This window comes from Cynara cardunculus (genome assembly GCF_001531365.2).
Source record: "Cynara cardunculus var. scolymus isolate 2C chromosome LG 13, CcrdV1, whole genome shotgun sequence".
Lineage (NCBI taxonomy): Eukaryota > Viridiplantae > Streptophyta > Magnoliopsida > Asterales > Asteraceae > Cynara > Cynara cardunculus.
This window is the reverse complement of record NC_037540.1, coordinates 29,153,820-29,169,281: the sequence shown is the minus strand read 5'-3', so window position 1 is coordinate 29,169,281 and position 15,462 is coordinate 29,153,820. Positions and strand designations below refer to the sequence as shown.

Genomic DNA, 15,462 nt, shown 5'->3' with positions numbered 1-15,462 from the left:
CACCTATTTATACTAGAAAGCTATTTTAAGATAACTATCTAAGGAGAATATCTAGCTAATCTTCTAGTAAAGATAAAGCTTATCTAAACATGGATAATAAACAAAACAAGATAAACTTTGTAAAATCCAGCTGTCGATTAGTCATCTCCAGCTGTCTTCCATGGGGTGTTATTCAACCATATCTTCATATCTTCATTGCATACCTTTGGTTGAACTATTGTAGAAAACTCCAAGTGTTGATAACTAGAGGGGCTATGAAGATGCTCTTTCCATCGCATCTCTGGTTGATTCATCGACCCTCTGGTTGTATTGAGGACTTAGCCATTTTGCCTTGAAGTCTTCCATCGGCCTTCTGGTTCTTCATCACTTGTTTTTCTTCATTACTTTTACACATAAAAATTATGGGGTTTAACAATCTCCTCCTAAGTAATGAAAGAACAAACATGAACTAATCTAGGAACATTTAAAGCATAAGTGATGAACAGAGGCTAATCCAAAGAAAAACATCCTTTGCCAAATTTTCATTGGATTAAATGATGAATTCTTACAATGATGAACAAAAAGATATTACAATTCAAATCAAACTACTTCATTCATGATCTACCTTGTGTAATCTCCTAGAAGCGCATCAATAGTCTTCTGAATTGAATGACTGTTGAGATCTCATGAATAAGTCTTTGTCCCTCTCCTATCGGCACCGGAGGTCTGCGTAATCTATCTCTGTTGACCTTTTGAAACCATTCAAGTGTTGTTGTTGAGTACTTGAAGGCTTCAGTCAGTCTAAAGAATTTTTTTGCTCCAAACTCATTCTTAAATACGAGTCCCAGTTCTGATTGAGTTAGTACAGAGGCAGATCTCTTCTCCTGCAGACCTGGGAATTCTTCATTGGGTGGAGTACAGGATAGTCTGTTGATGCCAAGTTGAAGAGCAATTTGAAAATCACACTTGGCTCTGTACTTCACCAAGGTTTCCATCGCTTGAACGATTGCTCTGTTTGCCATCCCAAATTTTATTCCTTGATCCTGTCGCTGAGCCGTATGCGCATAATGATCAATCAAGTCAAATGGATTGAGATCGATCAAGTCATTGTCATTGAAGATGCTGACATGACCATGGGCTCGCTCCATGGTGTACTCGATATATTTGATGGCTCTGTTAGCGAAGGTCCTCATCTTGATGTCCATGACCGTCCTGATTCCTTCATGTGAGAAGACGGCCTATGGTGGATTGGTCGTCTGTCTCACAAACCTATGGCGCAGGAGGTTCATCGATTCTGGTGATAGCATTGAAGGATTGAGAGCCGAACCTTCATCGCGATCGTGGTACAAGTATTGATGGATATTCTCCATCATCACTGGCTCCCTTGGTGGCATCTCTGGACGTCTCCTTAGCGACTCCATGTTTGCAATAATTTCATCGACCACGCCCAGAGGAGGGTGCCTCGATGAGGAGGGAACGTCTGCTTGCACCTGTGGTGGTTGGGTTGTGGGTTGTGTTTGGGCTAAGGGTTGTGTATGGGTTGGTGATGGAATGGTTTCTTGTTGGGTTTGCTCATTTTGGAGTAGCTATTGTTCATTGGGCTCTGGTTGTGTTGGTGGTGGTTATGGTGAGGTAGATTGGGTGATTATGGGTTCTGGTTGTATGGATAAGGTGATGGAAGGTTTTGTGGTGCAAGGGGTTGGTGATGGAGTGAAGGGTAGGTTGGGAGTTGGTGATGGAGTGAAGGGTATGTTGGTTTATGTTTGTGGGGTAGAAGGGTTTTCATCAGATGAAGAACTTAGCTCAATGGGTTCTTGGGTGGTGTCTAAGGGAACATGTACATTGTGTACATCTTCAGAGGGCTGAGCCTATGGTTCCCTAGCTTGGGTTCCTTGGGTTGATGATGGTGGTTGGTTTTATGGTAGTGGTGGTGCAGCGGACTCCATTTGTTGGGCAGTAGCAGCCGGGTTCTCCCTCTCATGAGGACCGAGACCATGATTATCTTGGTCTGGATCCTCATGCCTTGGCCTCTTTAGTGGACGGCTGGTAGAGCAGGATGCTCTGGCCTTCTTCTGCGTCGTCCTGAAGGAAGCAAAGTACTTCCTCAGGGCCTTCCTTCGTTGATTCTCCTCCATCGATAGGAGGAGGGAGTTGGTGTGGGCCTATTGAATGTCAAGGCTCTTTGATAGAGCCCTTGATGGTTCTATGGCCCTATGCGCGAACTTAGTACTTATCTCGTTGAACGAGGAGATAAGTACTTTTGACAGAGCCCTTAGATCGACTCTGGTTGCAAACTCTATGGTGGAGGTGGATGTCGATACGAGAGGTGGGATGGATGTTGAGGTGGATGCGGATGGTGGGATGGGGAAGGAGGCTAACATATTCCTTACCTCTGCAGTGAAGGAGGTAAAGGCTTCATCAAAGGATGGAGTTGCAGAGGGGGGTGGAGGAGGGGTTGGTTGAGGTATTTGGGGTAATATGGTGGGTGGGAGTGAGGTAAGGGTAGTTTGTATGGTGGCTATTTGGGTGGAGAGGGAGGCAATGGTTTCATCGATAGATGTGGTTGGGGGTGGGGTTGGTTGAGGGGTGTGGGAGAGGATGGTGGCTGGGAGGGTAGTGAGTGTATTGGTGATGGTGTTTAGATGGGTGGTCATGGAAGCAATGGCCTCATCAGTCGCAGTTGCCTGGGCCATGAGGGTGGCGAGGGTATTCATGATGGTTTGGTTGCGAAGGGTGGATATGGTGGATACGGCGTGGTGTTGTTGTTGGACTGTTTGTTGAAGCATTTGAAGGCGGGTGGTTTTATCTTTGGCTTAGGCTTCAAGGGTGGCAAGGGATTGTCGAATTGGGGTTAAATCGATGGATGGGGTGGTGTCAACAATTCTTTGTAAGATGAGTTTTAGGTCATCCAAGAACCGCTGAGTCGAGTCAACAAAGGCCTGGAACTCTGCCTTTGTGACAAGATTAGTGATGGGGGTAACCCCTGCAGCAATAGATGCTGCAGGTTGTGCCTTAGCTCTAGAGACGCCTTCATTGCCTTGTGAGAATATGGGCAAGGAAGGACTTCCATCGAGTCCTTGATCCCTCTAATGAGGAGCTATCTTCTGATGTTGCTACATCTTCTTCTTCTTCGGCTTTAGAGGCCGAGTAAGAGAAGTAGGTGTGTGTCCCCTTCGCTAGACCAAGTATCGAAGGGGGTGGTGCATGAATGGGAGATCGCTCTGAATGATCTTGGGGAATATCAATGCCAGAAGCATAACATGCTTCTGGGTGTGTGGAAGGTTGTGTCGAGCCATGAGGCAATGTGGCTCTTATTTCTTCATAACCTCCCTGTTGTAAGAGAGGCGATGGATGGTGTGGTTCCTCGGCAAATTCATCTACAGAGGCCTAAAGAGTGGCCTCTGGATGGCTGGCTTGGGTGAGGATTGGATTGGGCCGTCCTTGTTCAATACCCTTTTGGCCTTGATTGCCAAGGGTAGTAGTGGTGGTTGCCTTTTGGAAAGTGGGTGCTGGAGTTGTGTTTATAGGGCCGGGGGATGCGTGAGGAGTGTCATCATCATCATCTTCATCATCAAATGAAGACGACTCCTGCGCTCCCTTGCTTGCATTGGGGGACGGCTCTATCTGCTCTGGGGTAGCTGCCCGTGATTCTTGGGATAGCAGAGAGCGTTCATACTTTCTTCTAATCTCAGACGTCTCTGGCATGACGTTGAGCATGGCCCTCAAGACGGTCCTCTCTGTAGTGTAGCCATCCTAAGAAATTGTTGGGCGATGGTCGTTCATCAAAAATTTTAGAGTGAATGGTTCTTCGGCCGGTAGGCTGTGTCTCCTCATCGCATCCCTTATGAATAGGTCAAGGAAATGCGGGAAGAGGACAGAAGACAATGGCTTTCCCATGGCCTTGAACTTGCACTTTTTGATCACCGCTGCATGGATCTTATTGTGGATGAGAAGGGCGTAGTCCAGCTGTAGGTTGAAGAAGAGTCCATACATTATTGTCATAATGTTTATGTTCCCTTGATCCATTCTCTCGAGCTTGCAGGGGAGGGCTCGGTTCAGAATCGAGAAAAACATGTTCCACATAGGAGGCAAGAACTGCCTCTTGAAGTTTGATGCATTGTGTAGGTCGCGGTTGTAACCTAGCATCTTGATGAACCAGAGTACGTCAAAACTTGTGGGTGGCTCGGCGTAGTTTTCAATGTTGAGTTCTTGGCGAGTTGGGATGCATAAAACTCTTGAAAATTTTGCGCGAGAGATCTTCACCGAGCAAACCATGTCATTTGGGGCATCAATGTCCCCCATGATGCCACGGTTCTTAGGGAAGAACTCGCATGTCTGCCAGTATTGTTGCACGTATTTGAGAGGTACGCCATTGTCAGATAGGGTAAGATCAGGTTGGAGGATGCAGTTTTGGAAGAACTCTATCATTATTGTGAACCGGTCTTCAAACAGGTTTGTTCGTAGATCAATGGCATGATTGTTGGGTTTTATGGGTAGAAAGACTAGTGCACGGCTGTGTGCGCCGGTCGATTGCACGTGGCTGTCGTTGTTTTGTGATTCGTGGGAAGCTGAGGATGCCATTGTTGGAGTAGTTGCAGGTTTTTTTTATTGCAGTTCGTATTGAGTTCTTGAAGGTTTTGGAAGCGTAAAGGACAAACTGTTGGAGAAGATGGGTATATATAAGTGGGGAAGTGCAAGGGTTTTGCATTTAAGAAATAATATTTAAAAGATAATGATTATAGAAAGGGACGTTTGGCAAAAAGGTGATTGTTGGAGTGATCGTGGGCCGTATTATCTGCATAGTGTCATTAATGCAGGTAGACACGTGTCTAAATGGGGTGGATGGAATGGTTCTAGGGACCAGGCTGTTGAAAGTGTCTGGCGCATGTAGTATGACCTTTGGGTGATTTGGGATAATTAAAGAATTATCCTAAATAATATGTCTTTAAGAATAATTCCAAAAAAAATTAATATTTAAAAGTTCCATCTAATTGTAAGATAACTACTAATTACGAAGTTTTGTTCTTCTAAAAACCCATGTTGTATAGTTTTTAGTCACAAAAACTGCAATTTTGTATAATCTTGAAAAGGTTTTCAATTAAAGATGGGTTTTTTTTTGGAAAAATAATTTTGTTATGGAACCAGAGGTGCTCTGGTTGGTCATGACTTTTTGGAGGAGGAACCAGAAGTCTCTGGTTGAGAGTGATGAACTTATTCATCGATGGAATGTTGGGTTTTATTACCAAGGGACTCTGGATAGACAAACCAGAGACTCTAGTTAAGCATGAAAAACCCTTGGATTTAAAAACATACCCTTTATTTAGAACCAGAGGGGCTCTGGTTGAATGGAAGGTATGATTCATCATTTATATAGCATTTTGGTGATCTAGAGGCTCTAGAAAGACGAACCAGAGGCTCTGGGTGGGAAAATGCATGATTTGTGCAATAAGGGTGCATGATGATGAATGCAAAACTCCCCCTCAAATGATGCATAGGGTTGTGTGTTGAGTTAAAAACTCCCCCTAGAATCAATAAAGAGGTTGGATTTGATGACCAGAGGCTCTGTCTATTTAACCAGAGGCTCTGGTCGTGAATGATGATGCAAACATATATGGAAATTGGTTAAGTTCATGTAAAAGGGTATGAAAAGGATGGGCCTTTGGGACCAGAGGGCTCTGGTTCCAAAGACTTTGAATCTAGAGGCTTTGATCTTTAGAACCAGAAGCTCTCGTTGAGAAGGATATGCAAAAATGATGAAAGTATGTTTAAATAATGATGCATGTGAAGTCCAATTTGGACCAGAGGGCTCTGGTCGCAAAGAACTTGGAAACTTGAAGCTCTGGTCTTTGGAACCAGAGGCTCTGGTTCCATAAATGATGAAATATGACTAAGTTATTGGTATGAATGAATGAGGGAGACCAAGTTTGAGACCAAAGAGGCTCTGGTCTTAAAGGATTGGAAACCAGAGGCTCTGGTCTATACAACCAGAGGCTCTGGTTGGGAAGGGGATACTTGGTGAAAATACACTAAGTATTTGCTTTGGACCAGAGGGGATGTGGTTCTAAAGGCAATGAAAACTTTTGGCCAATAATTTAAACAAGTATTTCTTTTTAGCCAGAGGCTCTGGTCTTTAGAACCAGAGGCTCTGGTTTGGAGTACTTGGTGTTTATGGCCATAGATATATCACTTGTAGGAATAACCATGAGATATTGAGGATCTCTGGTTTCAAACTAAGGATTGCCTCTAAGTGGTGAGATTCAGCATACCCATCTTGCTGACAAGAAATAAAAATATTTTCTCATCAAGAGCTTTTGTAAAAATGTCAGCAAGTTGAATCTCTGTAGGAACTAAGTAGATCTCTATATTACCTTTTTCGACATTGTCTTTCAGAAAGTGGTACCTTACATCGATGTATTTGGTCTTGGAATGTTGCACAGGATTTGTAGAGATGGTTATTGCACTCTTGGAGTCACAGAGGATGGGTATCTTTTCATATTGAAAGCCATAGTCCTTAAGCTGAGTCTTCATCCAGAGAACTTGTGAAGAACAACTAGCAGCAACAACATATTCTACTTCTGCTGTGGAAGTTGAAACACAATTTTGTTTTCTGGATGTCCAACTTACCAGCTTGTCCCCCAAGAGTTGACAGCTTCTAGACGTGCTCTTTCTATCAAGCTTGCAACCTGCATGATCTACATCTGTGTAGGCTATTAGATCAAAGCCAGAGTTCTTTGGATACTAGAGACCCAATGAAGGGGTTTCCTTGAGGTATCTAAAGATCCTCTTGACCGCAGAGAGATGAGATTCTTTTGGATTGGATTGATACATTGCACAGAGACATGTAGCGAACATGATATCTGGTCTACTAGCGTTAGATACAGGAGTGATCCAATCATGCCTCTGTAGGTTGTTACATCTACAGATTTGCCTGATGGATCAGCAAATAACTTAGCTCTTGTAGCCATAGGTGTTCTCATCGATGATGCATTTGAGAGAGAGTATTTTTTTCAGAAGGTCAGTCACATACTTGGACTGATTGATGAAAGACCCTTCTGGAGTTTGTTTTATTTGAAGACCAAGGAAGAAACTAAGTTCTCCAATAATACTCATCTCAAATTTGCTTTTCATCAGCTTTGAGAATTTTTTGCAAAATTTTGCATTGGTAGAGACAAATATGATATCATCCACATATATTTGCACAAGTAGAATGTTACCTTTGTGCTTCTTGAGAAAGGGRGTTGTATCGATTGTACCTTTTTCAAATCCATTGTCAATGAGGAAGGCGGAGAGAGTTTCATACCAGGCCCTGGGTGCTTGTTTCAGCCCATAGAGAGCTTTGTCCAAAAAGTAGACGTACTCTGGATGCTTTGGATCTTCAAACCCAGGGGGCTGCTGTACATATACTTCTTCTTGTAGTTTGCCATTTAGGAAGGCAGATTTGACATCCATCTGATAGACCTTGAAGCCTTTGTGTGCTACATAGGCTGGGAATATCCTGATGGCCTCAAGTCTTGCGACGGGAGCAAATGTCTCATCGTAGTTAATTCCTTCTTCCTGGCAGTAGCCCTTTGCAATAAGTCTGGCTTTGTTCCTTATGACTATGCCATTTTCGTCCTTCTTGTTTCTAAAAACCCATTTGGTTCCTATGGCCGTCTTCCCTTTGGGTAGAGGCATGAGGGACCACACTTTGTTTCTTTCAAACTGGAGTAGTTCTTCTTGCATTGCATCTATCTAGTTTGGGTCTTGTTGGGCTTCAGAAATCTTCTTCGATTCAATCATGCTCAGAAAGTTGGCAAAGAGGCATTCATTTGTTGTTGCGGATCTCGTCTTGACACCAGATGTTGGATCACCAATGATTTGGTGATGTAGATGGTCTTTTTGTCCACTTGGTGCACAATTGGGGTTCTAGAGCAACAGGATGCAGTTCTTCATCAACCGATGGAACTGCTTGCTCCCCCTCGAAGAGATCATCTCCAGATTTATCTTCTGGCTCTGGTTCTTGTTCTGAAGACATGAAAGAAGTAGAGGGTGAAGTAACATGAGTTTCAGTAAGAGATGTACCTTCAGTGTTGGAACTTCATGTTCTTCATCGGCTCTAGAAATGGGTTTAGTAGTAGGTGCATGTCTAGAGACTACTTCTTCTAAGATGTCTTCAAATAAATGAGCTAACTCTGATTCATTGGGTTTGCCAAGTGATGAATTAGAGGCTTTCTGTTGAAGTCCGAGTCCTGAACTGTTGTGTCCAGAAGTCATAGGTGTGGAATCATCAAAGGACACATTGATGCTTTTGATGATGATCTTTGTCCTTTTGATGTAGACTCTGTAGGCCTTGGCGGTTTGTGAATAGCCCAAAAAGATCCCTTCATCAGCTTTCTTGTCGAACTTGCCAAGATATTCCCTATCATTGAGTACAAAGCATTTGCACCCAAAGACATGGAAATATTTGACATTTGGTCTTCTTTGATTGATGAGTTCATAGGGTGTCTTCTGGTGACTCTTGTTGATGATTGACCGGTTATGGGTGAAGCATGCAGTGGAGATAACTTCAGCCCAGAAGGTGATGGGTAACTACGATGAAGCAAGCATGGTCCCTGCTGCTTCAACGAGGGTTCTGTTCCTTAGCTCCACTACTCCATTCTGTTGTGGAGTTCTGGCTGCTGAAAAGTTTTGGGAAATACCTTCACTGATGAGGTATTCATCGATTCTGATATATCTAAATTCAGTCCCATTGTCGCTTCTAACTTTTATGAGTTTGCGTTGTAGAAGAACTTGGAGCCTTTTCATCACTCCAATGAGAAGTTCAAGAACATCTGATTTCTTCTTTACAAACTCAACCCAGGTGTATCTGGAGTATTCATCAACTAATACTAGGATGTACTTCTTTTCGGAGAGGCTTTCTTTAGAGATGAGCCCACAGAGATCGATGTGGATCATATCCAGGGGCTTGGAGCAGGAGGTTTCTGACTTTGTTTTATGAGAAGCCCGTTTCAGTTTTCCCATCTCGCAGGCAGAGATAGATGATCTTTTTCGAAATTGAGATCGGGAATTCCCTTGACCAACTTCTATTTGGCTAGCTTCCTTAAGACATCAAAATTCAGGTGTGAGAACTTTTGGTGCCACATCCAATTTTCATCGCTCTTACGGGATACAAGACAGAGGGTGTCTTGTCCCACAGAGGATTGAAAATCCAGAAGATAGAGATTCCTTTATCTCTTTGTCTTGATGATGGTTTGGCCGGGCTGTGTTTCGATGATGCAGAAACCCTTGCGGAATCTAACTTCAAGACCCTTGTCACAGAACTAGCTTATGCTTAATAAGTTATGCTTCAGACCTTGAACATAAGCCACTTTGCTGATGGAGATGTTCCCTTTGATGAGTGTGCCGTATCCCTTGATGGTACCCTTGCTGTTGTCTCCAAAAGTGACAGAGCCTCCATATTTTTCGATGAAGGAGGACAACTAACTTTTATCACCAGTCATGTGCCTGGAGCAACCTGAATCCATGTACAATGGTTGCACATGCTGGCCCTACAAGACAAGTTAAGGGTTTTTAGGTACCCATTTCTTAATGGGTCCACGTTGGTTGGTCATAGATACGACCTCTCTCTTTTCATCAGCCCTCTTTGGAGTGGGCTGATTTTCATTACCCTTGGCCTGTGTAGGCTTGGGTTTGTTTGCATTTCCCTTGCCCTTAGACTTAGGCTTTTTCAAGTTTTCATTGGTTTTAACACTATAGCGATAGACGTGTTTGGAAAATATGCAGCGATGTGTTAACATGTGGTTCCTCAGGTTTTATAAAAGAGCTAAACATTGGCAATTAATATCTTTAGGACATGAATGTTTAACTTTCTGTTTATTTGATGAAAATGAAGAAGTAAATGCAGGGGATGAAAATCCTGTCCTAGCATTGGTTGTTTTTACAAACTTCTTATCTAGTTCATATTTTTTATTAGTGGAAGGCTTGGTCTTTATTTCTTTCCTGAGGAAGGACTGCTTTTCTTCAGCTGAATGAGAGGAGTGGTGGTTAGAATTTTCAGAGGCAGGCTACTTTTGTTTTTGCGCGCGAGTAAACATAATGAACTTAGAGGAGGTACTTGGGCCTTGTGGGGTATCTTTAGCGGACTTGGTGTTACTCAAATTTTCTTTTCCTTTATCTGAAGTTTTCATAGATGCTGGAACATCAGATTTCATTGAGGGCTTGAAGTTTTGAGGCTTCTTATCCTCAATGGCCTCTGGTGATTCGCAGATTATTTCTTCTTCAGATTCGAAGTCAAGAAAGTCTCTCGCTGATTTCTCAAAATCAAAATTGTCATGGACGTTTGTGGGAGGAGTGGGTTCAGAGGTTGATGGTTCAGAGTGATATGTTGGGGATTCCATCATTTCTGACTTTGATGAACTTCCAATATTACTTAGATGGCTCATCGATATATCAGATGACGGTTCCTTACTAGGATTCTCTTTTTCATCAACAGCACTTGCTGATGAAGTGGGATCGATGACCAGAGAGTCTGATTGAACCATGGGGTTTCCATCGGTCTCTGGTGTGGAAGCATCATTCCATTCATCAGAATTCTTACATGTGTTGTTCTCGTACACCACATTTTCAAAATCATGTCTTAAAAGGACAGTTTTTCCATCGACTTTAACCCTTTTGAAATTTGCTTTGGGTTTAGGAAAAAAGTTGGGTTTTTGAATGCATCCAAGTTTGAAAGTGGATTCAAGGGTGGATTTATTTGTTTCGATGAAGGAGTCCAATTCATTGAATCCGATCCCTTGAGTGTCCTTTTGACCGTTAAGTTTTTCGTACACATTTTGGGCATCTTTATATTTCTTCATCAATAGTTCATTAGTTTGAAGCTTCTGATGAAGAATCTCCCTTTCTTTTTGAAAGAAATCTTTGAGAGCAACTGAGTTGAGCCTCTCTACCTCGGATTCTTTTATGGCATTTGCCTTCTTTTCTAAGTCCTTGGTTGTTCGCTTGTTTAAATCCAGAAGTTTTTTTTCCTCTGTTTTTTTAAGAGTGGCGATGCGAGTCTTTTCCTTAACTAGTTCGACTTTTTTTCGGTTAGAAGACCAGTCCCTCTTTTGTAGAAACCGACTTCTTTTTCCGCTTTAAGTCTTTTAGATTTTTCATAATTTAATTTTTCTTTGAGTTTTAAGAAGTCCTCTGAAAGTTTCATTACCCTTAACTCTAGCTCAGTTGGAGCAGAGTTGGTTTCATTTAAGGAAGACTAACATACCATTTCATCAGAGTTAGAGGCCGATTCTGCATTAGACGTGGCCATGAGACAGATGAGTGCCTTGTCTTCTTCATCAGACGAAGAATCAGACACCCAATTTTTTTTTCAGCCATCAGGCTTCACTCTTTAGGATGGTATTTATATTTGTTCTTGTAATAGTCCGCATCCTTCACAAGACGTCCTCTGCATTCTTTTGAAAAATGACCGATTTTTCCGCATCTAAAGTAGCGAAGGTCATTCTTCCATCCGTCTCTGTCTTCTCTCTTCTTCTCTCTTCTGTCATCTCTTTCTTCTCTTCCCTCTCTTCTGTTTTCCCTCTGATGGAACTTTGTTGGCTTCTTTTCATAGGAGGGCTGGAACTTCTCCCTTCTGGAGTCTCTTCGCTCAAATGGCTTTTTGATGAACTTCCTCTGGAACTGTTTCGTGATCAAGGTCAAAGACTTGGCAAAGGTTTTGAGATCATCATCAGATTTGGATGTCTCTTTTTCCGATTCTGATTCTACAACCAGTGCCTTTTTTACCTTTTCTCATGTGGTCTCTGGTGGAGGTCCTTGAAACATCCTTTTCTTCTGCAGCAAGAGCAAGGGGTCCACCAATGGATACTTTCTTCTTCATGATATCATTCTCTTGTGCAGCAAGCGTTCCATAGACGTCATGAAGTGACCAGCCGTCTAAGTTCTGATTTGCTTGGAGAGACATTGACAGCTGAGTCCACTCATCGCTGAGACTTTTAAGAAATAACACTTATTTCCTTTATCCTAGAGATGTCGTTTCGTCAACATTGATTGATCAAAGTGTTGAAACGATCGTACGTCTTCTGAATCAGTTCATCAGGAAGAGCCTCGAAGTTTGTATATTCATTGAGACATTGAGCTCTACGATTTTTCTTTGTTTTTGCTCCTCCTTCTAATTAACTTTCCAGCTCATCCCATAGTTCCTTTGCTGTGGAACATGCATCGAGGGATTGGAAGATTTCATTGGGAATGGCCATGATAATTAATCTTTTGACCTTCTTGTCAGTCTCTACGCGCTCCATATCATCTTCATCCCAATTCTTCTCGTCCTTGGGCATGTAGTAAGCTGATATTTCTGCTGTTGTACTCGTTCCTGGGACTCTTGGAACAAGAGTCTGTGGAATGTAGGGACCCTCCATGACAGATCGCAGAAGATTTCTGTCCATCCTTTCCAGAAAAATTACCATCCTTATTCTCCATTGTGGATACTCTTCTCTTTGAAGAGTTGGACGTTTGGTGAGGGAACCAACACTATAAGCAGAATTCCAGTTGGCCATTGAAGATTTGGAAGAGAAAAATTACGCTTTTTAGAGAAGATTAAAAATAAAGAAAAAGGCGGATTGAGAGTTTTTGATGATCGTTTTGATTGAAGAACAATCAATTGGCTCTGATACCAATTGTTGATCCCAGATCTCTCAATTAACACTAATAATTAAGTTAAGAATAACCTAATTATATAGTTTGGATGAATAAAATGATGAACACTCAAGAACAAAAGATAAATATTCAAAGAATATGCTTGAGCGTCAAATGATTCACTTTATTCCAATGATTATGAAAAGTTTCAAAGAGTCAAATATTACAATAGGCCTAACCACCTATTTATACTAGAAAGCTATTTTAAGATAACTATCTAAGGAGAATATCTAGCTAATCTTCTAGTAAAGATAAAGCTTATCTAAATATGGATAATAAACAAAACAAGATAAACTTTGTAGAATCCAGCTGTCGGTTAGTCATCTCCAGCTGTCTTCCATGGGGCGTTATTCAACCTTATCTTCATATCTTCATTGCATACCTCTGGTTGAACTATTGTAGAAAACTCCAAGTGTTGATAACCAAAGGGGCTATGAAGATGCTCTTTCCATCGCATCTCTGGTCGATTCATCGACCCTCTGGTTGTATTGAGGACTTAGCCATTTTGCCTTGAAGTCTTCCATCGGCCTTCTGGTTCTTCATCACTTGTTCTTCTTCATTACTTTTACACATAAAAATTATGGGGTTTAACACCTTTAGTCGTACTCATACTTCTCCGATTAAAACACTTAACATATCAAAGTTCATAAATCGTTCAACTCATAAACCGGCTAACACATTAGTCGGACTACCCTTAAACCGGATGAGACTATGTCTGGTTTATTTTTAAATCGATCAACCCTTGTCCGATTTAAGACTACACGGTTAACACATCAGGCGATTTAACCTTAAACCGCTCATGTTTTGTCCGGTTTAAGTCTAAACCGGGTAAAACAAGTTTTCAAAATAATTATTGATCAAACCAAAAGAATTACTTTACAATTAAAATAAAATGGTAAACCACTCACCTTGAATTCCTTTTGAAAATCAATCTCTTGAAAACCAATTTGAATTCCGGTCAAGAATAATCTGGTCAATACTTTCACTTATATCGCTCACTTGAGGTCTCAAAAATAGCAAGAAGAGAGTAAAGGAGACCTCACCCTCCTTGTATACCTTTCCTCTTAGGGAAAGTAGGCTACTATAGCCTTCCCCCCAACATGCATGCATCCATACATCATGCATATATGTTCATAGATTCACACCCATTTCATGCACATATATCATGCATATATATATATATATATCATATGCATTTCATATTATGCATATAATTTCACATACTAGCATGATCAAATATAACATTTTATCATGCTGTCACATTATCATTTATCAAATAATCACATATTAATTACCTCGGGTGATAACCAGGATCTAGTTATCACAAGAGAGCACTGGTGATAGTAGGGTTATGATCGTAAAAACACCCATGACGGTGACCCCACCAAGGTAGATGAATTGTGAAAGGGGATCACACTGGAAGATGTAGTAGATTGGTGGGAAGAAGAAGGTGATGATCATGACTGCAATGTCGATATAATCCAGTTGGAGAAGTTGGAGGTTTAAGCTGTGAGAATGGAAGCCGAAGAGGTGGCAGGTGGTGTTGGAGAGGAGGCAGAACATTGATYCGRCCAAGAATACAAARAATRGCCACCGYGTGGCCGCCATTAGTGGCGGTGCTATGTCCATATCTAGTGGTGATCCCTTCTAAAAGTCTATGAGTTTTGGTGTATCCTGAAATAACTTCATGCATTTAGAAGAAAACAGAAAGCATTTCTTGACTTTCACAGTCAAATGGATTTATCTGTCTGATCAAAATTTGATAATTTAATTACATTTATGAAATTTCCAAATACTGTGGGTGGTAACCTAACTTGTAACATTTAACATGATATTCTGATTTCCCACTATTTTATTCAAGTCCACAACTATTTGGAATCAAGAAATAAGGCTCATTTGACCAAAGGCCAGAATCAAAGGCCAAAACCAACTATGATTATTTTTGTTGCAGAAGTGATTATATTAGCTGAATTCCATCCTACCTATTGTCATACACTAGCATATAGTAGTTTGAAAGGTCTATTCATTAGACTTGCGTTAGTCTACACTATGTGATAAGCATTCTAAATTGCAAGTATTTTAGGAGTATTCTTCACTTGTTATTACTCCCACCAGGGAGCTTGTACTTCAGGTACTCATTATGGTATTTTTAACCTGTATTTAGTATTGTTAAAAATTTGTTTGCGTGCATTCTTATGCATCATCAAGATGGTTAATTGCAAAGAATGATTGCAAGTCCTGGCCCATGGTTAGTTTGCATGTGTCATAACTGAGAAGTTCTTATTCTAACTGTTTACTTATTTATTTACTCCTTTGTTCCTAGATTGGCTTGAGCACTCACACAAATTCTTGATCATTCTTTTCTATTTTTTATATGTATTCCCCCTTTAGGTCACTGATCATCTGAAACAAATGGTGATAGGGCTGATATTAAGGTTGTTCCAATTGTTGATGGAATGTCAACGGAAAAAAAAATTCTTTTAAAAGGCAAGGCCTGAGATTGTTGCCGGAACTCTAGGGAGATTTGGGGAACTAATGTCAGGTGGAGAAATTCATCTTGTCGAGGTGTAGAAAGTCCCAATGAGTAATGAGCCTCACCTAGCAATGTCTTGCAAGTCATTAGCTTTTCTTATAATAATACTTTCTTGATTGCACATATATTATAGTTGACGATATTGAAAATGTTCTCAGAGAGGTTCATCCAAGATTCCTCCTCACTCCCAGAAAAAAAAAAGAGATTTATGCTTTTTGAGTATTTTTGGATTGTGGTTGTTGAAATCATTAAACACATTTTACTTGTAACAATCTATTTTT

The 15,462-nt window shown here is 41.2% G+C and overlaps 1 protein-coding gene across 1 annotated transcript in view; it reads right to left on the bottom strand.

The window, feature by feature from the left end:
* LOC112524964 (heptahelical transmembrane protein 1-like) overlaps positions 1-14,277 on the bottom strand; it is a 15,756-nt gene extending 1,479 nt beyond the window's left edge. The window contains exons 1-2 of the mRNA XM_025134906.1: positions 13,974-14,277; positions 13,072-13,079 (exon numbers count right to left, since the gene is read on the bottom strand). Coding sequence (XP_024990674.1) covers positions 13,072-13,079; positions 13,974-14,277 — 312 coding nt within the window. The remainder of the gene's footprint in view (positions 1-13,071; positions 13,080-13,973) is intronic.
* Positions 14,278-15,462: the final 1,185 nt, after the last annotated feature.